We start from the raw sequence: 21702 nt of genomic DNA, 5'->3' as shown, positions 1-21702 counted from the left end.
ACTGGTGCAATCATAGGACTCACCTTGTTTGCTTCTCTTCTCTCAGGGATGAGAGTCCTGTGCTCCCTACTGTTCAATGTCTAAAAATTGCTATTTCACATTTTTTGTCCGGTTTTCCAGTTGCTCAGGGTGGGAGAATAAATCCAGTCCACGTTACTCCATCTTAGCCAGAAGTTGAAGTCTTTGGCTATTATTATGTCTGAAAGTCAGTCTTACTTACAAAGCGGTCCTCAACTGTAAGTCAGATTAAAAGGAGTAACAAATGTGAGACATTACAGACGGTACAGGTTTGTGTATGTGGTTATAGGATGTTATTAAATACATGTATCAATTTAAGCATGCACCATTTTCTTTTTCTTTTTGTTTTTCACTCCTGAAAACATTTGATCTTTGAATTATTGACACTGGGCCAATCTTTATGAAAAGCCACAAGTTAGGAAGCTTTGTATAATTTAAAATCCTGCTTAAGGTGTGATTAAGGCTTTTGTGAATGACTTGGTAAATTAAAATTTTCCTAAAAGAAAAAAATTAGATTTTCTTTTGTTTTTTCTGAGCCATGCCATCCTCTGAATATTGAAAATTAGATTACTCTTACATAAATACATTGCAACTGTAATTGAACAACCTGTGAAGCTGAAGTATTAAGATCCTCCCAGTGCAAGGTTTAATTTTTATTACACAGAATCATACTAATATTAAGCATTATTACATTGTTTAACATTAGATGAATTCGTAGAAAGTGTGTGTATGACAGAGTGTGTGTGTATAGGAGACCCAGGAAGAATATGCACACATGACAGGGAGAATTAAGCTCAATTTCTTGCTTAAATAAAGATTTTATACTTGTTAATATGTTATTTAATCTTTAGGCTGAGAATTATAAATCCATGAGGGGAAATTGAGGAATTCAGACTTTAAAAAATGCCCTTGAAATGAAATTTAATCACTGCATTTTGAGACACATAAAATATACTACAAAGTGTGAGATATCTCTACAAAATTTTTATTACCTAGAAATCATTCAAATGAGAAACACCTCCTAGATTCGCAAACTGTACTATATATGTCTAATAAAAATTACTCTTAAAACTTACGTTTCCCCTTTGAAACATTTATTGTTCCTGGAGAAAGCAATATTTTTTTCTTATTCCTAAATCTGTCTTCTATTAAACTAGGGAGTTCTATAAATCGGTAATAACCTTTTAGATATCAACCTCTTCATAATTATGTCCTCCAAATCCAGGTAATTATTTACATATTTTATACAGAAATAAATAGGAGAAAACATATGTTCCATTTGATTGGGGGGAGGTATAAAAATGTAGATTGTTTTTTCAGCATTTGTGAAGTTTGGCTTTACACTCTTTTATATTACATTTGAATAATTAATTTATTTCACACAGAGAAACAAATACATCAGATGATGCTATGCAGTTCTGAAGGAAGAACATGTATTGCCAGGTAGGAACTGACATGGATTGTTTCAATATATGGCTTTCATTAAATATAATCCTCTACATGAGTTAGTATACCTTGAGTGTACTATGACTATGATTTTAACTATCTAACGAGTCAAAATGAATGTTTGGTTTTAGTCAAATCGAGCTCTCGGTATTCTGATGCTTTTGCTGTATTTCTCAACAGGAAGTGGGTAAACTTCCAAACAAGAAGGATCTCAGATTAAGAAACAACACCAGCATCTCGAAGGCTGTCTGTTTGTACAATGAAATGACAGCAAACAGAGAGGCCTGCAGCTGTTTTCCTAGATGCCTACTCTGGGTGCCAGCCATCTGTGTTCATTTAGATGGTGTATGTGTGTGTAGGTAGGTGAAGGGAGGGGGAGAGACAGATCTCAGGTTGCAGGTCTGAGTGTGGTCTCTGATACAGAATGAAACCTCTGCCTGGTGCCTCTCAAACAAGACCCTCATCTGCTGGTCTCTCCAGAGAAGTAATTTCACCAATACCAGCTGCAAGGGGTATGTTTTGTGTTTTCTTTATTCAAAGTGAAAGATGTTAAACAGAAATTTTCAGAAGCACTTTTGTTTGGAAGAGGGGAAAGGAAGATCACGGGAACTGGAAAACATCCATGAAATTAGCCCTAAATCATGGCCAATACCGATCATTTCCTGACAAGCTGTCTATCAACCAAGCCACAACAATAGTTTATTCAAGGTCCTCTGGTGCTGGCAGTGATAGAGTATTGTTAATTAAATGTTGGTATAATGGTGGATATTTTTAAATTTTAACTTTCATAACTGCAGTAGTGGCTAGAACAGCACTCTACTATCAGGAGTCCTCAAAATACATTGTTAATGTCTGCCTTACAGATTGCATTAACAGGAATTAGAAAAATATCAGTTTGAAGTAAAGTCCCTGAGAGCTTATTTGACTCACCTAAGAGCAGTGAAAGAGAACAGAAAGTAGAGATGCTTTCAGTCATGTTAGCTCCACATTTGGTATTTATTTGTGAAAAAGTCTATCTAAATACAATGTCTATAAATAGGAGACGGAAATGAGCTAATTTGGCTGCGTGATTTTATTTATTCATTATTCATAACCAAAAAATTCTGGTTGCCTTTAATTAATGTTATATTTCACAACATTTCTATGGCCTGAAATATCATTAGAATATTCTTCCAATGCTATTCTCCCGCCCTCTCTCTTTCCCTCTTACTCTCTCTCCATCCCCTTCTCTCTCATTATCTCTCTGAGTTTTTGTAGCTCTCATTTATCTGACCTTCTGTGACATATTCATAAAATTTCACAATATTTCTGTGGCTTGAAATATCATTAGAATATTCTTCCAGTGCTATTCTCCCACCCTCTCTCTTTTCCTTTTGCTCTCTCTCCACCCCCTTCTCTCTCATTATCTCTCTGAGTTTTTGTAGCTCTCACTTATCTGACCTTCTGTGACATATTCTGGTCTTAAACTTGAATTGGTCAATGTTGTGATTTTAACACCCATGTGCTAATGTAAGAGGAGGGCATGCCAGATTCTGGGGTTAACTTTCTGGATGTCATGTCTGCTTACAGAAAAATGATTTGTATTCCCAACTTAGTGTCATATTATCCATTTATGAAATTATTATAAGGTGTAAAACTGTTCCTCCTAAACCCTTCTCAAGGAAAAAAATCTTTTTATTAACTGGACGAAAAAGCTACTTGAGAAAAGCTCCCAAAATTTATAGTAGTAAGAACATTTCAAATTTCTTAGAATGCTGTGTTTCTAGGGTTTGCATGTAATCAAAATGCTTAGGAGAAGAGCAGGAACACTTATTAAGTATTTCACATATTTTGAGAATTGTTTAAAATGAGAAACAGACTCACCTGGGTAGCATTTTGCCTTGAAAATTCACTGGCCCGAGTTTGTACACCACAATGCAAAAGATGCATAAGGAACTATTTAAGCTGAACTCTTTCTATTCTGGTATTTGACAACCACTACAAGAGATTTCTTCCTGGGTGTAAAGCAGTTTCTTCCTAAGGGCTCCGATAAACTCTGTCTCTACCTTTTGCAATTTGTGTCTTCCTGTTACTCTGTCTTATTTCATGAGCCAGCAAGCACATATCTGTCCAGATTCTTAGGATTCTCACAAAAAGTACAGGACAAAGATCCTATACTCAAGAAGCTTAGCATGTGGTTAGGGGGAAGCAAAACTAATACATGTAGGAAATAAATGGAGAACCTATATGTTTTGAAGAGCAATGGGAAATGGTTTTGAGAGATTACGTGAGTAGAAAGCAATGGCATAGATTAGGGAAATAGCTTGGCTTATAAGACTAACACTGAAGAGAGCCCTTCCAGTAGAGAAGAAGGCAAAGAAGACATGTAAAATAATGTTGCACAGATGAGAGGGAATCAATTCATTTACTACCTTGAACTTAATGTCACTGTAGATTCTTGAGTGGGGAGTGACATGATGAAGCAGGTGTTTAGGAAAATCACTCTGACAATGATATTGGAGGTTTGGTAGGAAACGGTCTGGAAGCATGGAGCTGTATCAAGCAGCCTTTGGAGTGATCCACAGTGGTCAGACTTGGGCTGAGGTTATGGCAGAGTTAATGAAAATAGCCCAATCTTGAGGATACTTTAAAGAAATAAACAATAGTATATGACAGACTATAGGAGAATGGCACTGGTAAATCGTCCAAGGTTGACATCATGATCTCAAGCTTGGAAAGCTGGAAGTACGCTGGTATCACCCAGAGAAATGAAAAAGTTGGTAACTTGGATAGGAAATGCATTTTCAAAAAATTGTAAAATGTATTTGAGAGTATGGTAGCTTCAATTAACATTCATATATATATGTGTGTGTGTGTATGTATATATATGTATATGCATATATATATAAAAAACATTCTAGGCCAGGCATGGTGGCTCATGCCTGTAATCCCAGGCCAAGGTGGGCAGATCACTTGAAGTCAGGAGTTCGAGACCAGCAGGGCCGGGTCAACATGGAGAAACCCTGTCTGTACTAAAAATACAAAAATTAGCTGGGTATGTGGCTCCAATCCCAGTTACTTGGGAGGCTAAGGCACGACAACCACCTGAACCCAGGATACAGAGGTTAGAGTGAGCCGAGATTGCGTTACTACACTCCACACTCCAGCCAGGGAGGCAGAGTGAGACTCCATCTCAAAACAAACAAAACATTCTAATGCTCTAGCATTCTTACTTTTGAATATACAGCACAAATAATTGAAAGTAGGGATTTGAACAGATATTTGTACATCCATGTTCACAGAGCAGCATGATTCACAATAGCCAAAAGATGGAAACAACCAAAATTTCCATTGAAGGATGAAGGAATAAACGAAATGGGGTGTACACACACACACACACACACACACGAATATTATTCACCCTTAAAATGGAATGGATGAGGCATAGTAGCTCACACCTGTAATCCTAGTACTTTGGGAGGCCAAGGCTGGTGGATCGCTTGAGCCCAGAAGTTCGAGACCAGCCTGGCTAACACGGTGAAACCTTGTCTCTACAAAAAAAAAAAAAAAAAAAAATTAGTCAGGCATGGTGGTGCACACTTGTAGTCCCAGTCACTCAGAAGACTGAGACAGGATGATCACCTGGACCTGGGAGGCCAAGGCTCCAGTGAGCTGTGAACACACCACTGCACTCCAGCCTGGGCAACAGAGTGAGACTCTGTCTCAAAGTAAAAGAAAGGAATGAAGCCCTGATACATGCTAAAACATGGGTGAAGCTTGAGGGCATTATACTAAGTAAAATAAGTCAGATACAAAAGGACAAATATTGCATGATTCCACTTACATGTGGTACCTGTAGTAGTCAAATGCCTAGAGACAGGAAGTAGATAGAGTTTATCAGGGGTTGCAGGGAGAGAGGAATGGAGAGTTACGGTTTAATGGGTACAGAGTTCAGTTTGGACAGATGAAAACATTCTGGAGACAATGGTGGTGACTGTTGCAGAACAATGTGAAAGTACTTAATGCCACTGAAATCTATACTCAACAACAGCTAAAACGGTTAAGTTTATGTTATGTATATTTCCAAATAGAAAAATGAGTGTCATAAAAAAAAAGGCCATGTAAACACTGAGGGCAACCCAAATAAGGGCTTCCAAGAAACAAGTGGAATCTGTACACCTGAATTCAAACTTAGGAACTGCCACTTACTAGCTGTGTGCCTCTTTTTCTTGTCTATAAAAGGGTACGATGATGAGAACTAAAAGGAATAACATGCAGCACTCCTTTTGTACTTGGTAGGTGCTCCATAAATATCAATTTTCTTTACAGTTAAAAAAATTATCCTTCAGTTTGAACTTTTTCCCTGGACAGAATTAGACTTCAGATATATTACTGTGGATCTTTCATGCCAGAGAATAACTTCAAAGAAGAGGTGCAGCCGCTGTCAGAGAGCAAAGACATGCATCGCTCATGCAGGAAGGGCACCTCTTTCCTTACGCAAAGACTGAAAAACAGGAAAACGTAGCAGTAAATATGGGCCTGCCTTTGTCTGGCAGCTTCCCTTCCTGCCTGTGCCTCTAGCCCAAATCCCAGAAACATCTGTCACATACACTTGACTGTGTTTGGTTTTTATCTTAAAGAATCTTTATGACTAAATAAACTAATAAGACGTGAGAAAACTTTCAAGTTCTCAGAAAGTTGACAGTTTGCTCAGAAATGCCCTGATGATTTCAGTCCTCTCAGTTCATTGGTAGAGAAGGAGGTTCAAGGTAGAAGTAAGACAATGTCACGTTAAAAAGCTACCACTGCCTCTGGTTAAGAAAGAAAACTGGAAATTATCATAACTATTAGCATGTGGTTAGAAAGAATTTTTAAAATATCATAAATGTTACAAAAACACTTAGATATTTTCATGACTTCTAAAACATTATCATGTTCCTGATTAATATAAGAAGAAATTTTTTTAATCAAAAAGGATGTCAAAGCCAGAATCCACTGATGAGAAAATACTTCCAAAAATCTAAATGAGTAACCAAACCTCTCTGCTTTAAAAGAAAAAAAGAGATACCTCTGTAAAGCAGATGCAGCAACACAAAGCGAGATACATGAATTTAGACATTCATTACATTTGTATACCCCGCATCAGTATACTTAAAAACTGCAAGTAATCTCGGAGATCCTGTGTGCTGGAGCTGAGACTAGAATCCAGGGCTCCTAATCCTGAGTTCAGTTTTATGTTCCACTGTATCCACTGCCACTGCAGGGGGTCACAGAGTGATCTTCAAAGAACCCCCCAAAACCTCCCCCATATCCGATATTAGCATAACGGATCCAAAATAAAGCCATCTGGACAATTTTGATTGTGATCCTGAGATGCCACCTCATCCAAAATAAACCTCACTCGCTCTGATTTCCAACTGACTGACAATCCACACCACACCTTCCAATGTGACCACATTTGGCTTGGGCTTGTGGTTTGCATGTTAGTCCACCCCCACCCCGAACCCATGAATAATCACCTCTCCAACTGAAGTTCAGACGACAGGCATCCTGCCTCCTGCTTTGCATCGCAGGCATTTTAAAGAGACGCCCCTGTGGTCTTAATTCCTGGAAAACAATCATTTACACTGTACAAAACTTAAAACTCTAGGGAGGCGGTTAAGTAATTTAGCATTTTTGTTTCATGTGAAAATATTATTTCCAGTTCATAATGGGAAGTTCAAAAACATTGTTTCTTATCATTAAAAGCTCTCAGAAGTGTGTAATCTGGGCTATTTATAGGTATGTTCCCTATAAAATGCCCTGAGGAACAGAATACAGGTCTTTCTACAAAGAAGTACCTTCAATATCTTTTGTTGTTTGAAGAAAGGTCTTTAATTTAGAGTTGAATAGTCATAGAGATAAACACTTTAAAGTCCTTGGAATCTGCAGTTAGTTTAACAAGCTTTTAAGACAAATGAGGAGTGTTTTTCGTCTGTAATGTTGTGATGACTGTGAATTGGAAGTAGAGAGTATACAGCTCATCCATTCAAGAAATTTTTTTTCATCCCATTCTGTTCCAGACTCTTCAAGGCAGTTGGACGCACATGGATCTGGCCCTCAGGGATCTTACAGTCAAGTCAGGGTTCTGTACAGGATTGAACAGTGTCTCCTCACAATACCCCTGCACAATTCGTGTCCACCAAGAACCTCAGAATGTGACTTTACTCAGAATTAGGGTCTTTGCAGATACAATTAAGGCGTAAGTTAAGAAAAGGTCATACTGGATTAGGGTAAGACTTAAATCCAGTCATTGTCATCCATATGAAAAGAGGAGAGGCCACACAGACATAGATACACACGGGCCATGTACATGTGAAGGTGGAGGCAGAGACTGGAGTGATACAATTACAAACCAAGGAAGGCCAAGCATTGCTGGCCACCGCTGGAGCTACAAGCAGCCCCCTCCCAGGAGCCTTTGAGGGATGGTGGCCTGCCAACACTTTGAATTGGTTCTTCCAGCCTCGACAACTGTGAGAGAACAGATTGCTGTTGTTTTAAGTCACTCAGTTTGAGATAATTTGTTACAGTAGCCCTAGCAAACTAATACAGGCTCCATCTTCAAACAGTCTGATTTAATTGGCCTGGGGTAAACTTGGGCATCAGTATTTTCATGAAAGCTCCCTAGGTGATTCTAATGTTTTAGAACCATCATTCTAGATTGGTAGCTTTCAAAGTCTTCATTAGCATCAGCATCAACTGGGAACTTATTACAAATGAAAATTCTCTGGCCCCACACAGGCTTCCCAAATTAAAAATTCTAGGGGTAGGGCCCAGCAATCTGTAGCTTAACAAGCACTCCAAGTCATTCTGATGCCACTAATGTTTGAGAACCATTGTTCCGGTTGATAGGGGATCCAGGGAGCAATGGAAAATAATCAGTGAACAAGAATGGAGCAAAACCAATAGGCAGGCATATTTTAGAAAGTAAGGGAGGAGTGTTCATGTGTTCTCCTGGCAGCACGGTGACAGTACACCTGAAAACCTCAACATCATGCTTGGTGTTGCTTGGAGGTATGTGTCCAGTCAATCATCTTCCAGGTGCGATTTTTGAAGACATACTATTTTTAAATGTGAGGGTGGCCCTGACAATTTTCTTGCTATTCAGGTCTATAGCCACCCAGACTCTACATTAAGATTGTATCTGTACGCACATCCCAGGAGGCAGAGAAGGAGGGCAATCTGAACACCTCAGATGAAAAACTTCATTGAGGCCAACTTCTTTTCATTCAATTATTAGAAAACTGGCTCCCTTTGCCACTTCTTTTACCCACAGCCCAAAGAACAAAACAGGCCAATACATTTCATTTTGGCATGGAATTATGCTCTTTGCCAGAATCAAGCTATGTGAGGCTACAGTAACCACTAAGGATGGGGTAACTGGAAATTGTCCCCCTTGATGAAAAGCCTTGGTAAAATCCACATGGCTGGCAGTTGATACAAAAGAAAATATTAGATGTTATTTTTTCAGAGATGAATGGTTTAAGAATCCAATTTAAATATTTTTATTTGTTTGCTTGATTTCCATGCTCCTGACCTCAAGCAGAAAGGCTTCCCTGGCAGCATTGACAAGATTCTTTCTCAAGTTGCTTGCATTGTAGTCACATATTCAGCTCAGCTTTCTCTTATGCCTTTATGGCCATAGTATTGCATTGTCAACTTAAGGTACCATTTCCACAAACATCTAGGTAAAAAGTACTAATTTTTCTTATAACTCTTTCTCTTACTCGATCTAGATTTAGAAACTACCCTGACAGAAAGAATTAACTTCTCATTTCTAACCAGTACAAGATAAATTATTAAGTAGACCACGTTTGTCTTTGAAGTCCCTTTCCGTTTCTTTTTGGGGTGCTCATCCCATGCACCCAGTGCCCACAAGCAGACGATTGCTCAGGACTCCCATCTAATTGGAGTGGTCCCTCATTTTTCAGATTTTTCTTCTTCTCTCATGTCTCATAGTACATCGGTCTTGTGGATTAAGAAGACCATGCTCTCCCATAGTTAACAATAGGGATAATGGGTTGATGATTGCTATTTGTTAATTAGCTGAGGTTACCCTTACTAGATAAAGTAACATTTTAACCCACATGAAGTACAGATATCTTCTTACAAGAGGAAATGTGAATGATAAGAACAGCAAGCTCTTGCAGACATAGCCTGGGGACATCTGCCTGGAGTCCTTACAGAGTTGCCCCAACTGGCTGGTAGCTCATTGATGTCAAAATCAGCTAGTATGTTTGTTAAATGAAATGTAGACTATTGCATTCCACCCTAGACCTTCTGAATCAGAGTCTCAGTGCTTGGCACTCAGGACTCTGAATGTTAACAACTCTCCTGATTATTTTTTGGTACACTGGAGATTGAGACTCTCTGGTGTCATGGAAAGATCCCCACATTCAGAGTTGGCAGGCCTGGTTTTTAATCTCATCTTCACCATGTGCCATGTAGTCCTGGGCAAGTCGTGCCTCTGGTTTTGGGATTTAGTTCCTTTACTGTCACATGCAGGTAAAAATACTTGCCATGTCCACCTTAGAGAATAGTTTTAAGGCTCTAATGAGTTAAAGCCTCCAAACTGCCCTTTGTATTACAGGGCTGGCACTAGAGTGAGGCGAGTTGGACACTCACCTTGGGGCACAAAATTAAAGGGGGTCCCAAAAAAACCCATAATCAAGATAAATGATATTTTAATGCAATATTTTAAAATAAAAATTAGTGCATAAAAGTCCATAATGATCAAAACATCAACACTTGTGATGTTTTGGGTTAGTGTTACTAATTTTTTTCTTTTGGCCTCAAATTCATAGTATAGCATGGCATTGTTACTAATATTTATTTTAAAATTTGATGTTGTGTTTACTGTAGATATTTTGCACTAGTTTTGATTTTTAAAAAGTGCTTTCATCGAAATATTATTTTCTTGATTAATTGATTACTGTGTGGTACTCCCTTAAAATCTGCACCTTGGGTTAATAACTCACTGGTCTCTCTCTAGTCCCAGCCCTATAATCTAGAATAGGTTGTGCAGATGCATGTTGTTTTTACCAGGCTTGGACTCTCTCAGCTCCAACGTTTCCTCAAATAGTTGCATGCTCACGTCAAAAAGCCCTGCTGGCATCCTAGCTAAATTCTGCCTGTTGAATGGTGGGAATGTGGTCCTAAGAACATGAGGCAGGCATAGGCACGCGCACCATGCTTTTCAGGGGCCTCCCTTTCCCAGGGGCACAGAAGAAGAACTCTTCATTGGGATATTTGGTGTGAGAACCAGTTTAACTGGTGTAACTGGAAAATTTGCCTTTGTTTAAGGAAGAACTCCTCCTGCAACTACACGCCCATCCCAGAAAAGGTTGGATTTGCAAGTTGCCTCATGTGTAGCTTTTTCTTTCAAAGGCTACTATTATGTACCAAGGTTACCAAGTCCTCCTGTGCTGGAGGCAAGAATAAGTGACACCCAGACTGGGTAGCTGGTAACCAGGGGGTGGAATGATTAAAAAGAGGCCTGAGGGTCGGGGAGAGGGGTGATCTACTGAGCAGAAAGAAGCCCCTGCTCTTACGCTGCTTTTGGTTTCCCCACCTCACTCAAGGAGGCTGCTTAAAATCCAGTAATGAGAAGACACAGGGCCAGGTGGAACAGGTGCCCACCTCCTCACCTCCTGCCAACCTGAAAGGTCTAGGATAATACCTTCAACTTCTTTTATAGGACCCCAACGTTTGTGCAGTGTTTGCTGTACAAGGAGGAAAAGTGGGAAGAAAGCATGGCATAAAAAGGGGGAGGAGACCCAGGATGCAAAACCCAGCTCAGCAGGCCAGAGGACCCTGGATCCATGAGAGTAAGCATCCGGCCTTCGCAAAGCAACAGATAAACTTGGAGATGCCCAGCTCTGGAGTGACAACAGAGCGAGCCTGTGTGTGCAGGTAAGCAGATGACAGCCACAGCAGGAAAAAAAAAAAAAAAAAAAAAAAAAGGTAGAAAAAACATTAACTCTGTAAGTCTTTGACACCAGATACTAAAACTAAAGACCAACCACATTGTGACATTCTCAACCATGATCTTTACACATGATATTTTCCTTTCTTCCAATTCTTCCCTGGTCCATACATAATTATTTTTAGAATAAAGTGTTATACAGCTTATCACATATCAGAAAAACCTTGGTGGCTGTAGTAAGTTAAACAGTGTCCCCCTCACCCCCCACAGAAAGTCCACATTATAATCCCTGTATACTGTGAACATGTTGGCTTACAGAGTAAAAGAGATTTTGCAGATGTGATTAAGAATGTAGAGATGGGAGGCCAGGCGTGGTGGCTCATGCCTGTAATCCCAGCACTTTGGGAGGCCGAGGTGGATGGATTACAAGTTCAGGAGTTCAAGACCAACTTGGCCAACATAGTGAAACCCCATCTCTACTAAGAATACAAAAAATACAGGGCATGGTGGCATGCGCCTGTAGTCCCAGCTACTCAGGAGACTGAGGTAGGATAATCACTTGAACCCAGGAGGCAAAGGTTGCAGTGAGCCAAGATCACACCACCGCACTCCAGCCTAGGCGACAGAGTGAGACTCCACCTCAAGAAAAAAAAAAAAAAAAGAAGGTAGAGATGGGAAGATTAGCTTGGTTTATGTAGGTGGGCCCAGAGCAATCACCAGGGCCTTTATAAATGGAGGCAGGAGGCTCAGAGTGAGTAGAAGGAGTTGAGAAGATCAAAGCAAGAGGCTGGAGGGATTGAGGGAGGGGCTTCTAGAAGTCGAAAAAGTCAAGGAACCCCCTGAAGCCTTGAGAAGGGATGCAGTCCTGCTAACACCCATGTTTTAGGCTTCTGACCTCCAGAACTGTAAAAGAATCAATTTGCCTTGTTTTAAGCCACTAAGTTTATGAAGATTTGTTACAGTGGCAATAGGAAACCAATACAGTTGGTAATGGGTTAACACTGGTCATTCTGACTTTAAAAAAATTTTGCCTAGACCTAATAAGCAATGACCTTGTCTTGCAAGTAATTTGGTGGCAAATGTTCAAAGCTGGCAAAACATTTACTTAGCTGTGTATTTGGAGGACCTCAAAGTTTGTTTGAGCTGAACATGGCATAGTGCACAGGCCTGACACTTTGGCAGCACCCAGGTCAGTGCTATATACTATGAGGCACTTAACAAATGCTTTTTGTCAGTCTCAACAGGAATAACAGCTGACTGTGGGTTATGGTGTTCCCATTTCCACCAGGGTAAGACAATTTAGAAAGTTGGATTCCAGAGACTTGAATCATGAAATCTAATATTTACAGCTCCACCTCAAGAAAAAAGAATTGGGCAAGGTAATGGAACAAAGATATAAATTGATATAAAGAGTAACTTTTCTATATGGTGAGAGGATTTTTAAGGATACCAATGAAATGGAGTCATTTGGAAGAGTTAGGATTTGGGAGGCACTTTTTGGTAAGTGAGTGGAATAATTCCTTGTCAATTCTATGCTGGCTTCTGCATCTACTTGTGGCTGTGCCTTTTCTGTTCATAATGGTTATGGCACTGATGTGTTTATACTTTCCAGTAGAGTCAGAATCAAGAAGGTTTATACACACACAGATCATTCAAATCCATAAAGCCATGCCTGTGATTCTCTTCAGGTATTTACTGACTTAGAGTGAGGCACATGTAGCCACACTTAGCATTTTACCTTATGGTTTCTGGCTGTCTTCTCTGGTTCACATGAAGAGCCGCTCATTCATCTTCACAGTTAGAGAGATGCCACAGTTTGATGTGTCTTTGAAAAAGAACTTCACTCTATAGAGAGTTAAAGTCATTGTGGTAGATGAAGTTGAAAACAGGCACATGATTTTCAGATTCCTTTCTGAGCATAGACCACAGGCAGGAAGGAGAATGTACTCAGTGGCTACATGAGTACACTCTGTAGGGCATAACCTCTGGACCTATTCTGCCAGCGATTGCATCCCACATTGCCACTTACTAGCTATCTTTTCTTGGGAACTTACTTAACATTTGTACCTCAGTTTTCTCATCTCTAAAATGGGGATGATTGGATCTACCCCACAGGGTTGTTGTGAAGATTGCATAAGTTAATATGCGTGAAGTGTAATCAAATGATTCCTGGCCCACAGCGTTTATCATTCTTCTTCATGGGTCCCTGACTCTTCCCACTGCTCCACTGAGCCCCGCACCATCCTTGGTGCCAGCACTGTGAAGATTGTTCTTGCCTGCCTGGCTGCCATTTGGGTGATCTCTACAATCTGGCCACAGCAGAAAGAACTTGCTGGCAGCATATCAATAGCAGAGATGGAAGTCTGGTCATATGGTGTCCACATCTATTGAAGTAATCATGCTGATACCAGTTATCCCTGGCTCTCTGTCTTCAAGGCACATGGTAGAACTATACTTCCTAGCTTTCTGTGTGGCTGGGTGGGTCACATGACAAGTGCAGACAGATGAGTTATGATTAGAAGCATTTAATTGTTAATACATATTCTAGTGGTCTTTCCTTCCACCATCACAACTGACGATGTTTCAGACAGTGACTTCTCCATTATGCTGGTTCCAGAGTGAAAATAGAGCCCAGTAGAGTCCGTAGCTGATACAATATGGACATGTAGGGTGAATGAGAAAAAGCTTTTGTTGGGTTTAGCATCTGAGGTTTGATGGTTTGTTACTACTGCAGCACATCCTTACCTATGCTAACTAATATGATTATCATTGACTAACCTGACAACAGAAGAATCTTTCCACTTCTACTGTGATGAGGAACAGAGTTTTACCTGTTATGTCTTAATATTAGATAGCAGCAGCCTCTGGAAATAATTCTATCTCTACCACTTCTTACCCATGTGGCATAAAGCCAGCTACTAAACCTCTCCATGTTTCAGTTTTCTCTTTTAAAAGTGGGAATAAATAAGACCTTTCTCATGGAGTTATTGATCAAATGAAATAATTAAATAACGAGTATTTAAATTTTAAATTTAAATGAAAATTTAAATGAAATAATGCCTATGGAGTATTTATTCAGTCCATAAAATCCTCAGTAAACAGTAGTTGGTCTTACTAACACATTGACAAAGCCATACCATTTTTCCAAAGCAGTTTCTAAGACCATATGATCTCAAAAAATCCCAACTTTCCACTGTAAATTTGAGCTGTAAACAGGTTAATCCATTGCAATGGCCTGTTCATCCTTCTTGTTAGAGTTTAGCTATCAGTCATCTTGTTGCTGAGAACAAAGCCAGCCTAGTTGTTCGTAAGCAGGCCTCTACAGAGACAGAAACTGTCTTGTATTTATTTGAATATCCTCTACTGCATCTAACACTGTGCCTCAGCTATATTTCTGGATCTTTATTTGTTTTGAATGCTTCTTATGTTTAATTTCTGCCATCTCCATTAGGAAAACAATATAATCCTTCCTCCAACGCTCATGGCGTAAGCCTCCATGACCGGGCAACATTGGCCCTCATGTTTAAAGAATGTAGTTCTGTAAGGTTGGTTGACCATCTGACAGGAAATTCCTGTACCAAATGGTCAGTCAGTGAAGATCTCTTTCCATTGGTAACTTTATCAAGAAAGTAAGATACAAGACTGTATGTAAGGTATATTCTCCTATGTGAAATCAAGGGACAAAAAATAACTGGAAGGAAATACTCCAAAATGTTAGCAGTAGTTTCTCTCAGAGTGTGATGTATACATTTAGATGGGTGACATATAAAGTACTTTTCATACACCTGGGCAAGAGATGTTTTAGAGGGCTCCACATACCACAATCACCCACAAATAAATGTATTAAAGAACACACAGATGCCTTTATCACTCAGGATGTGGCACTCAGAGCTGGTCCAGCATAGTCTATAACACTTAACATCACTCTCATGACCACACTGTTCAGGTCCTAGGGAAATGTACCTCTGTATTTCTTCCCTGTATCCTTAAAAGAAAAGCTGACCTAATTTGAAAGTTGATAAAAATCAGGGATTATGACGATGTTGCTTCAGAATTCTTGGAGGATGTAAGAGAAAAATAGTACTGGGTTATGAGAAGAACAAAACTTACCAAATTCCTCCCTGAAGATAACATAAATGCAATAGATTCTTTTACAACAAAGTGTCATTTCTCAATAATGCCAAGAATCCTTTTTCATGCTTCTCTTCTTGTTCACATTCCTGGTTCCCATGCTACTCAATTAGCATAATATTCAGAAAAGTTGCAGATGGTGATTTAGGAACACTTTGTAATATTAACATTTCGTATTACCCTTAAATTTGCATGCATGCATCATATGTGTATCATGGTACCAATTCTTTATATTGGTAACTAGGTGGACATAGAGTGTTTACAATGTGAATAGTGTTATCTCTATAAAAACAAGATTTAATTAAAATGTTAATATATGAAATGAAATTTTGGCATATATTAATTATAACTTGAATTTTACCTTTTAAAGTTAATAGATCATTTTGAATATTTTAAAAGACTTTTGTAAACATATAAAAAAACTTTTCGATTTTATTTTTCTATTTAATTTATATATTCTCATTAAAATATGTTTAAGTATACTTTGAATATAATTGCAATTTTTAAAGCCTTCAGAGAATTACAATGAGTTGAAAACAAATTATGTAAACATATTGATTATAACAATGAAGTAGTTTTTCTGAAATAATGGCAAGAAAACTTAATTGGTGGAACAAATACAAATTTATAAGTTATGTATGCATTTTATTACTCATTCAACCATCACAACCCATAGACAGAAAAGCCAGATGTGTGCAATAATAACTTTAGCAGACATTTTGCCAGCCCTCAGATATATAAAAACTGTAGCTTTACATATATCCTTTACTTTTTGTCACTATAAGGTATATTTGTCAAGGTAGGAGGATAAAATATATTTTATGTAATAGTTTATAATAAAGAACTAAAATCCCCTCCAAGTGTCAGCTTCAACAATCCCTTTGGGTCTATTTGTTCAGACTGGAGTGTCCATCCAGTCTCCCATTCCAGACGAAATAGAGATTAAAGCCCAGATTGTCCCCAAATGGCAGTTTCCCGGACCTCGTGGCGGGACAGAAAGAAGGCAACCTACAGGAAGTGACTGATTCACCATGAAACAGTGGTTTCACCAAAAGAGAGACCTCCCAGCAGCTCCAGGCCAGAATTATAAAGTACTTTAAGAGCCAGTTCCACAGGAAGAGGGCCAATGATGTCCCCAGACTGACATGGTACAAAAGAATAGCAGAAAGATACAACCATGGGGAAAATTGAGCCCCACAAATAATGTCTCTTGTGGCGAGTTTCCTTTAGTTTCCCCAGCCCCAACACTCAGATATGCTTAAGACATAAAGTCCTTGAACTTGACAGACAGCTGAGAGCATCGATTGTCTCAAGAGCAGAGATTCTTTGGAAATGATACAGTGCAAACACTGTCAAATGGCTCCCTTTGCATTGGACTGCAATCTCCAGCTATAAAGGCTGCCAGGACCAGCAGGGGCAAAGCTCTGAGCCATCCCTCAAAACACCAGGCTTCTGCTGTCTGAGGGCTCCTGGACTTCCTAATGACAGAGGCCTAGGAAGCCCAGGTTTGGGATACGTTTTTTCGGAGGAATCCCCAGGCACAATACTCAGAGAAACAAGCAGCCAGTGAAGAAGGTTGTGCGGCCCCTGTTGGGAAGGTTACTAAGCAGGGGGACCTTAAGGTGATCTCTGCTTTTTTTTTCAACCGTCTCTCTCAAAGCTTAGCTGGACAAAGCCCTGCTGAAGCCAGAGGTGGGCCCATGGATGTGTATCTTCTTCTGGGACTGCGCTGCTGGGAAGCATCTCACTTGAGAGAAATTATAAATGTTCTAGGCTCCTCAGAATTCCAGATTGTTTCTAAAGGCAGCAGTGCAACCTAGATGGATTCTCACGTAAAGCGCCTAGTCAGAAATCGATCTGGGAAGCTGGTGTTAAGACATGATTACTGGATACTGAAGAACCGAATGCTGCTCAGACCTCACTGAAGGTTCACACATTTGAGAAAACCTGGCATACTCTACCCTGACTTGCCATATGCACATATTCCCAAAATGTCCAAGATCTGGTACTATCAATGTTCAGGTTATTCATTGCTGCCCTCATTTATCAAACACTTATTTAGTGCCTGAGGGTTAAAACACAGGAATGTGAAGAATCACAATATTCTTGAGCCCTTAGGTTTTTTTTAGGTGTTTGAATAAGGCCAGGTTCTTCTATAGGTGGAATAAAGTAAAATTCAGTTTGACGGGGGACGGAGGGTATAAACAACTTCTCTATGCCCTAGACCATTGAAAACACCAAAATTTGTATTCCACATTTTAATATGGAAATGTGGTCTGGCCTGAGTTTCTTCCTTGTGTTACTGCTTTAATCTAATCCTTCTGTAGCAGCAGTCCCCAGTGCAGAGGCTTGTACTAGTGAATGTGTTTGGGGAGTACAGAGAGGGAGAAATGTGGGTGTTCTCTGTGTGTGTTCAAAGCTTTTGATGTTAAAAAACACACTCTGTACCCTGTGGCTTTTCTACTTACGAGACTTGCTCAGGCCTTCTGTGTCCCTTTCCAGGCGTCTGCTCACATTTGTCCCCCATGAAATGTCCTCCGGTCTCTGTCCAGCTGTTTCTTGCACTTGGTGCCCTATTTATACATCAAAAAACCAGTAAAGCTGCCCAGGAATACTGATCTCTAATGCCAAGAATAAAAAATCACAATAAAATGTATAGCTAATTTTTCCTGTTTTTAATGTGCCAAGTGCTTTACTTTCTGTTTCATTTTATATTCACAATCTTTGCCATTGTTCTAATGAGGCACTGAGGTCACGAGACTGGCCTGAGATCACATTGCTGGAACACAGCACATCTAGGATTCAAAACCAAATCTCTGTGACCCCCAAACCTATGCTCTGAGTTAAAATGCTGTGTAGTCTCCTCTAAGCCCATTTAACACTCGCTGTCTCCAGTTATGTCCTCTTTTCCATTCCTAATATGATCTGTCTTCAGTTCTTAATACACGCAGCCAGAATTTTGTTCCTTTTCAAGGTTTCTTAAGAGAACCAATCTTAATTGTTGATCAATGTTTTCTATTTCATTAATTTTCAACCTGATCTTTTATTTCCTTTGACTTAGGTTCTTAAGACTTATTCTGCTGTTCCTGTTTTTAATTTCTCAAGTTTGATTAGTTCATTAATCTCTACCTTTCATCAATATGAGCACTCAGGTAATACATTTTCCTCTAAGTACAGCTTTTCTTCAAGTTTTGATATTTAGTCTTGTTTATCATTCGGTTCTAAGTATCTTCCATTATATTAATTCTATGATGCAGAAATTATTTGAGGAGTTTTTAAACTTACAAGTATGCATTTCTCTAACTTAATTGTAAGAGTATAGAATGTATGATACCAGACTATTGTGTCCTAGCACATGGTCACTTTTCATAAATTTTCTGTGTGCTTGGAAAAAATACATATTTGCCAGTTGTTGAGCAATGTTCTTATATAGATTCATCTTATCAAATGTGTTGGTGGTATTGTTTGGTTCTATATACTTGGCAATTTTTGTCTTTTGATCTTTTAATTATTATAATAGAAATATGTATTAAATTTTTCACAATGGTGGTGAATTTAGCAACTTATTGTAGTGTAATCAGAATTTCCTTTTGATGGAATAAATCTCTGTTTCTAAGTTGATATACACCTAGAATGGTTAAAGCTTCCAGTGAATTACATCATTCATCATTATGTAGAGACTACCTCCACTAATATTTTTTGCCTTATAGTTTATTGTGCCTGATATTAATTACTTTCTCTTCACCAGCTTTCTCTTAAGCAGTATTTTCCTAGTATTTTTGTTGTTGTTGTTAATCTTTTAATTTTAAACACTTCTGGTGGAATGTCTCCATATTTTAGGTGTCCCTTTAGGGAAAACATAACCGAACTGGATTTTATTTTTTAATTTGGCATGATAGTCATTATCTTTTAACTAGAAGGTCTAACCTATTTACTCTTATTGTGAGTTGTGATATATTTAGTCCATGTTATCATTTCTTCAATCTTATCATTTTGGTTTATTTGTTTTTTTTTATCGTGTTCTTTCCTGCCTCAATTTAAAAATGTGTTCCATTTTATTCTTTCTATTAGTATAAAAATTATAAATTTGATTCCCATTCTTTAATGATTTTCTATAAATATTAACATTAATATTTAAGTTAAGTCCATGTCTTTGCATTCTCTTGGAATACTAAGACTTTATAATGCTTTCATTATAATCATACCACCACTCCATAGACAAATAATATGCTATTTCTGCTTGTTTTTTTTTTTTTTTAGTTTTACATGTTAAGCATTTATTATTATTGTATACAGTTCCTATTTATTTCGATATACTGGTATTTTTAACATTTATTCTTATATATTGGGGCTTTCCTGCAGGATCATATTCTTTCTTTCTAATGCACTTTTTCTAGATGTTTCTTTAGTAAGATGTTGACAGTATATGGACACAAAGAAAAGAACAACAGACACTAGGGCCTCCACCAGGTGGAGGACAGGAGGAGGGTAAGGATCAAAAAACTAACTATCGGGTACTATGCTTATTACCTGGGTAAGAAAAGAATCTGTACACAAAACCCCTATGACATATAATTTACTATTATAACAAACGTGCACCTGTACCCCTCAACTTAAAATAAATGTTTAAATAAACAAATAAATACAAAGATGTTGGTGGTAAGCTCTCTCTTTTTTTTTTTAATCTCAAAATGACTTTAATTCAACCTTGTTCAAAAGAGGTAATTTTACTGGGTATACAATTCTTTTCCTTTCTTTATTCTTTTTTTGTAGAGATGGGGTCTTGCTGTGTTGCCCAGCCTTACCTTGAACTCCTGGCCTCAATTGATCCTTCCCACTTGGCCTTCCAAGTGCTGGGATTACAGATGTGAGCCACTGTGCCCAACCTACAGTTATTTTCTTTTAGAAATATGTAGAAACATTCCACTCTCCTCTGGCCTCACTGTACTCTAGAGAAGTCCCTCTATAAGTAATAGCAATAATAAGCAATTAAAGCTGTTTTTATAGTGTTACAATGTGCCAGGGACTATTTTTGGCTGTATTTATACACGCTGTCATTTCATTTTCATGTCCATACAATGGAGTAGGTACTATTGTAGGTCGAGTATCCCTTATCCAAAATGCTTGGGACCTGAAGTGTTTTTGATTTAAGATATTTTTGGATTTGGGAATATTTGCACTTACATGATGATATGTTATTTCATTTATGTTCATTTAAGTTCATTTATGTTTCATATATACCTTATACAAATAGCCTGAAGGTAATTTTATACAATATTCTAAACAATTCTGTGCATGAAGTACATGAAACAAAGTTTTGACTGCATTTTGACTACAACCCATCACATGAGGTCAGGTGTGAAGTATTTCAAACTTTTGGATTAGGGACACTCTACTTGTATTGCTATTTCCATTTTATAGATGAGGAAACTTGGGCAATTAGTTTGTTAGTGATAGAGCCTAGATTTGAATTGAGGCAGTCTGGCTTCAGAGTCTGTACCCTTAACCATTACACTGGCAGCATTTCTGACTTATTTCAAGTAGAACTTTTAATTTTTACTTCTTGGAATTTGTGTAACTTCCCACATTTTATGTGACCTGTTATTCTATAGTTCGGGAAGTTTCTCAGACATTATCACTTCAGATATTGGCTTTTCTCTTTCCTTTGAAATATCCAGTACACATATGTGAAAGCTTATTAATCCCTCATATTTTTCACATTTCTAATCTTTGTCTAAAAAGCATAATAGTCTCTTCAGTTGGAGTTTCTCTTGCATCATTTTTTCTTTTTTTGTTTTGTTTTGTTTTTTTGTCCTGATCGGCTTAACCCATTGCTTACCTAATTTAATTACTATATTTTTAGTTCCAGAAATTGTATTTGGTTGGTTTTAAAATCAGCTTGGTACTTTTTATAGTTTCTTCTTGTTTTCTTGGTTATATTTTTAATGGTCTCTTTAATTTATTTAAGTGTATCTCATACAGTTATTTTATACATTTATCCAATAATTTTAATAGCTTTGGTCTGTATTGTTTCTGCTTTCTAATGGTGACTTCTTTCCTCCTATATGTTTTAATCTTGCATGTGTTTCCTGGAATAGTAATTCTTTTAGACCTAAGTTTGGGTGGGTTTCTTCAAATAGAGTTTTCACATTGACCTCTACTGG

At 38.3% G+C, this 21702-nt stretch overlaps 1 protein-coding gene across 1 annotated transcript; it reads left to right on the top strand.

Annotated features, from left to right (window-relative positions):
• The first annotated feature begins 1449 nt into the window (after window positions 1-1449).
• LOC126950844 (putative protein SEM1) lies at window positions 1450-13803 on the top strand. The gene is given in 5 exon segments (XM_050784817.1): window positions 1450-1461; window positions 11180-11394; window positions 12757-12783; window positions 13607-13661; window positions 13663-13803. Coding segments are annotated over 5 exon segments (450 nt in total).
• Window positions 13804-21702: the final 7899 nt, after the last annotated feature.

Source organism: Macaca thibetana, chromosome 3 (genome assembly GCF_024542745.1).
Source record: "Macaca thibetana thibetana isolate TM-01 chromosome 3, ASM2454274v1, whole genome shotgun sequence".
Lineage (NCBI taxonomy): Eukaryota > Metazoa > Chordata > Mammalia > Primates > Cercopithecidae > Macaca > Macaca thibetana.
This window is presented reverse-complemented; position numbering and strand designations above follow the sequence as displayed.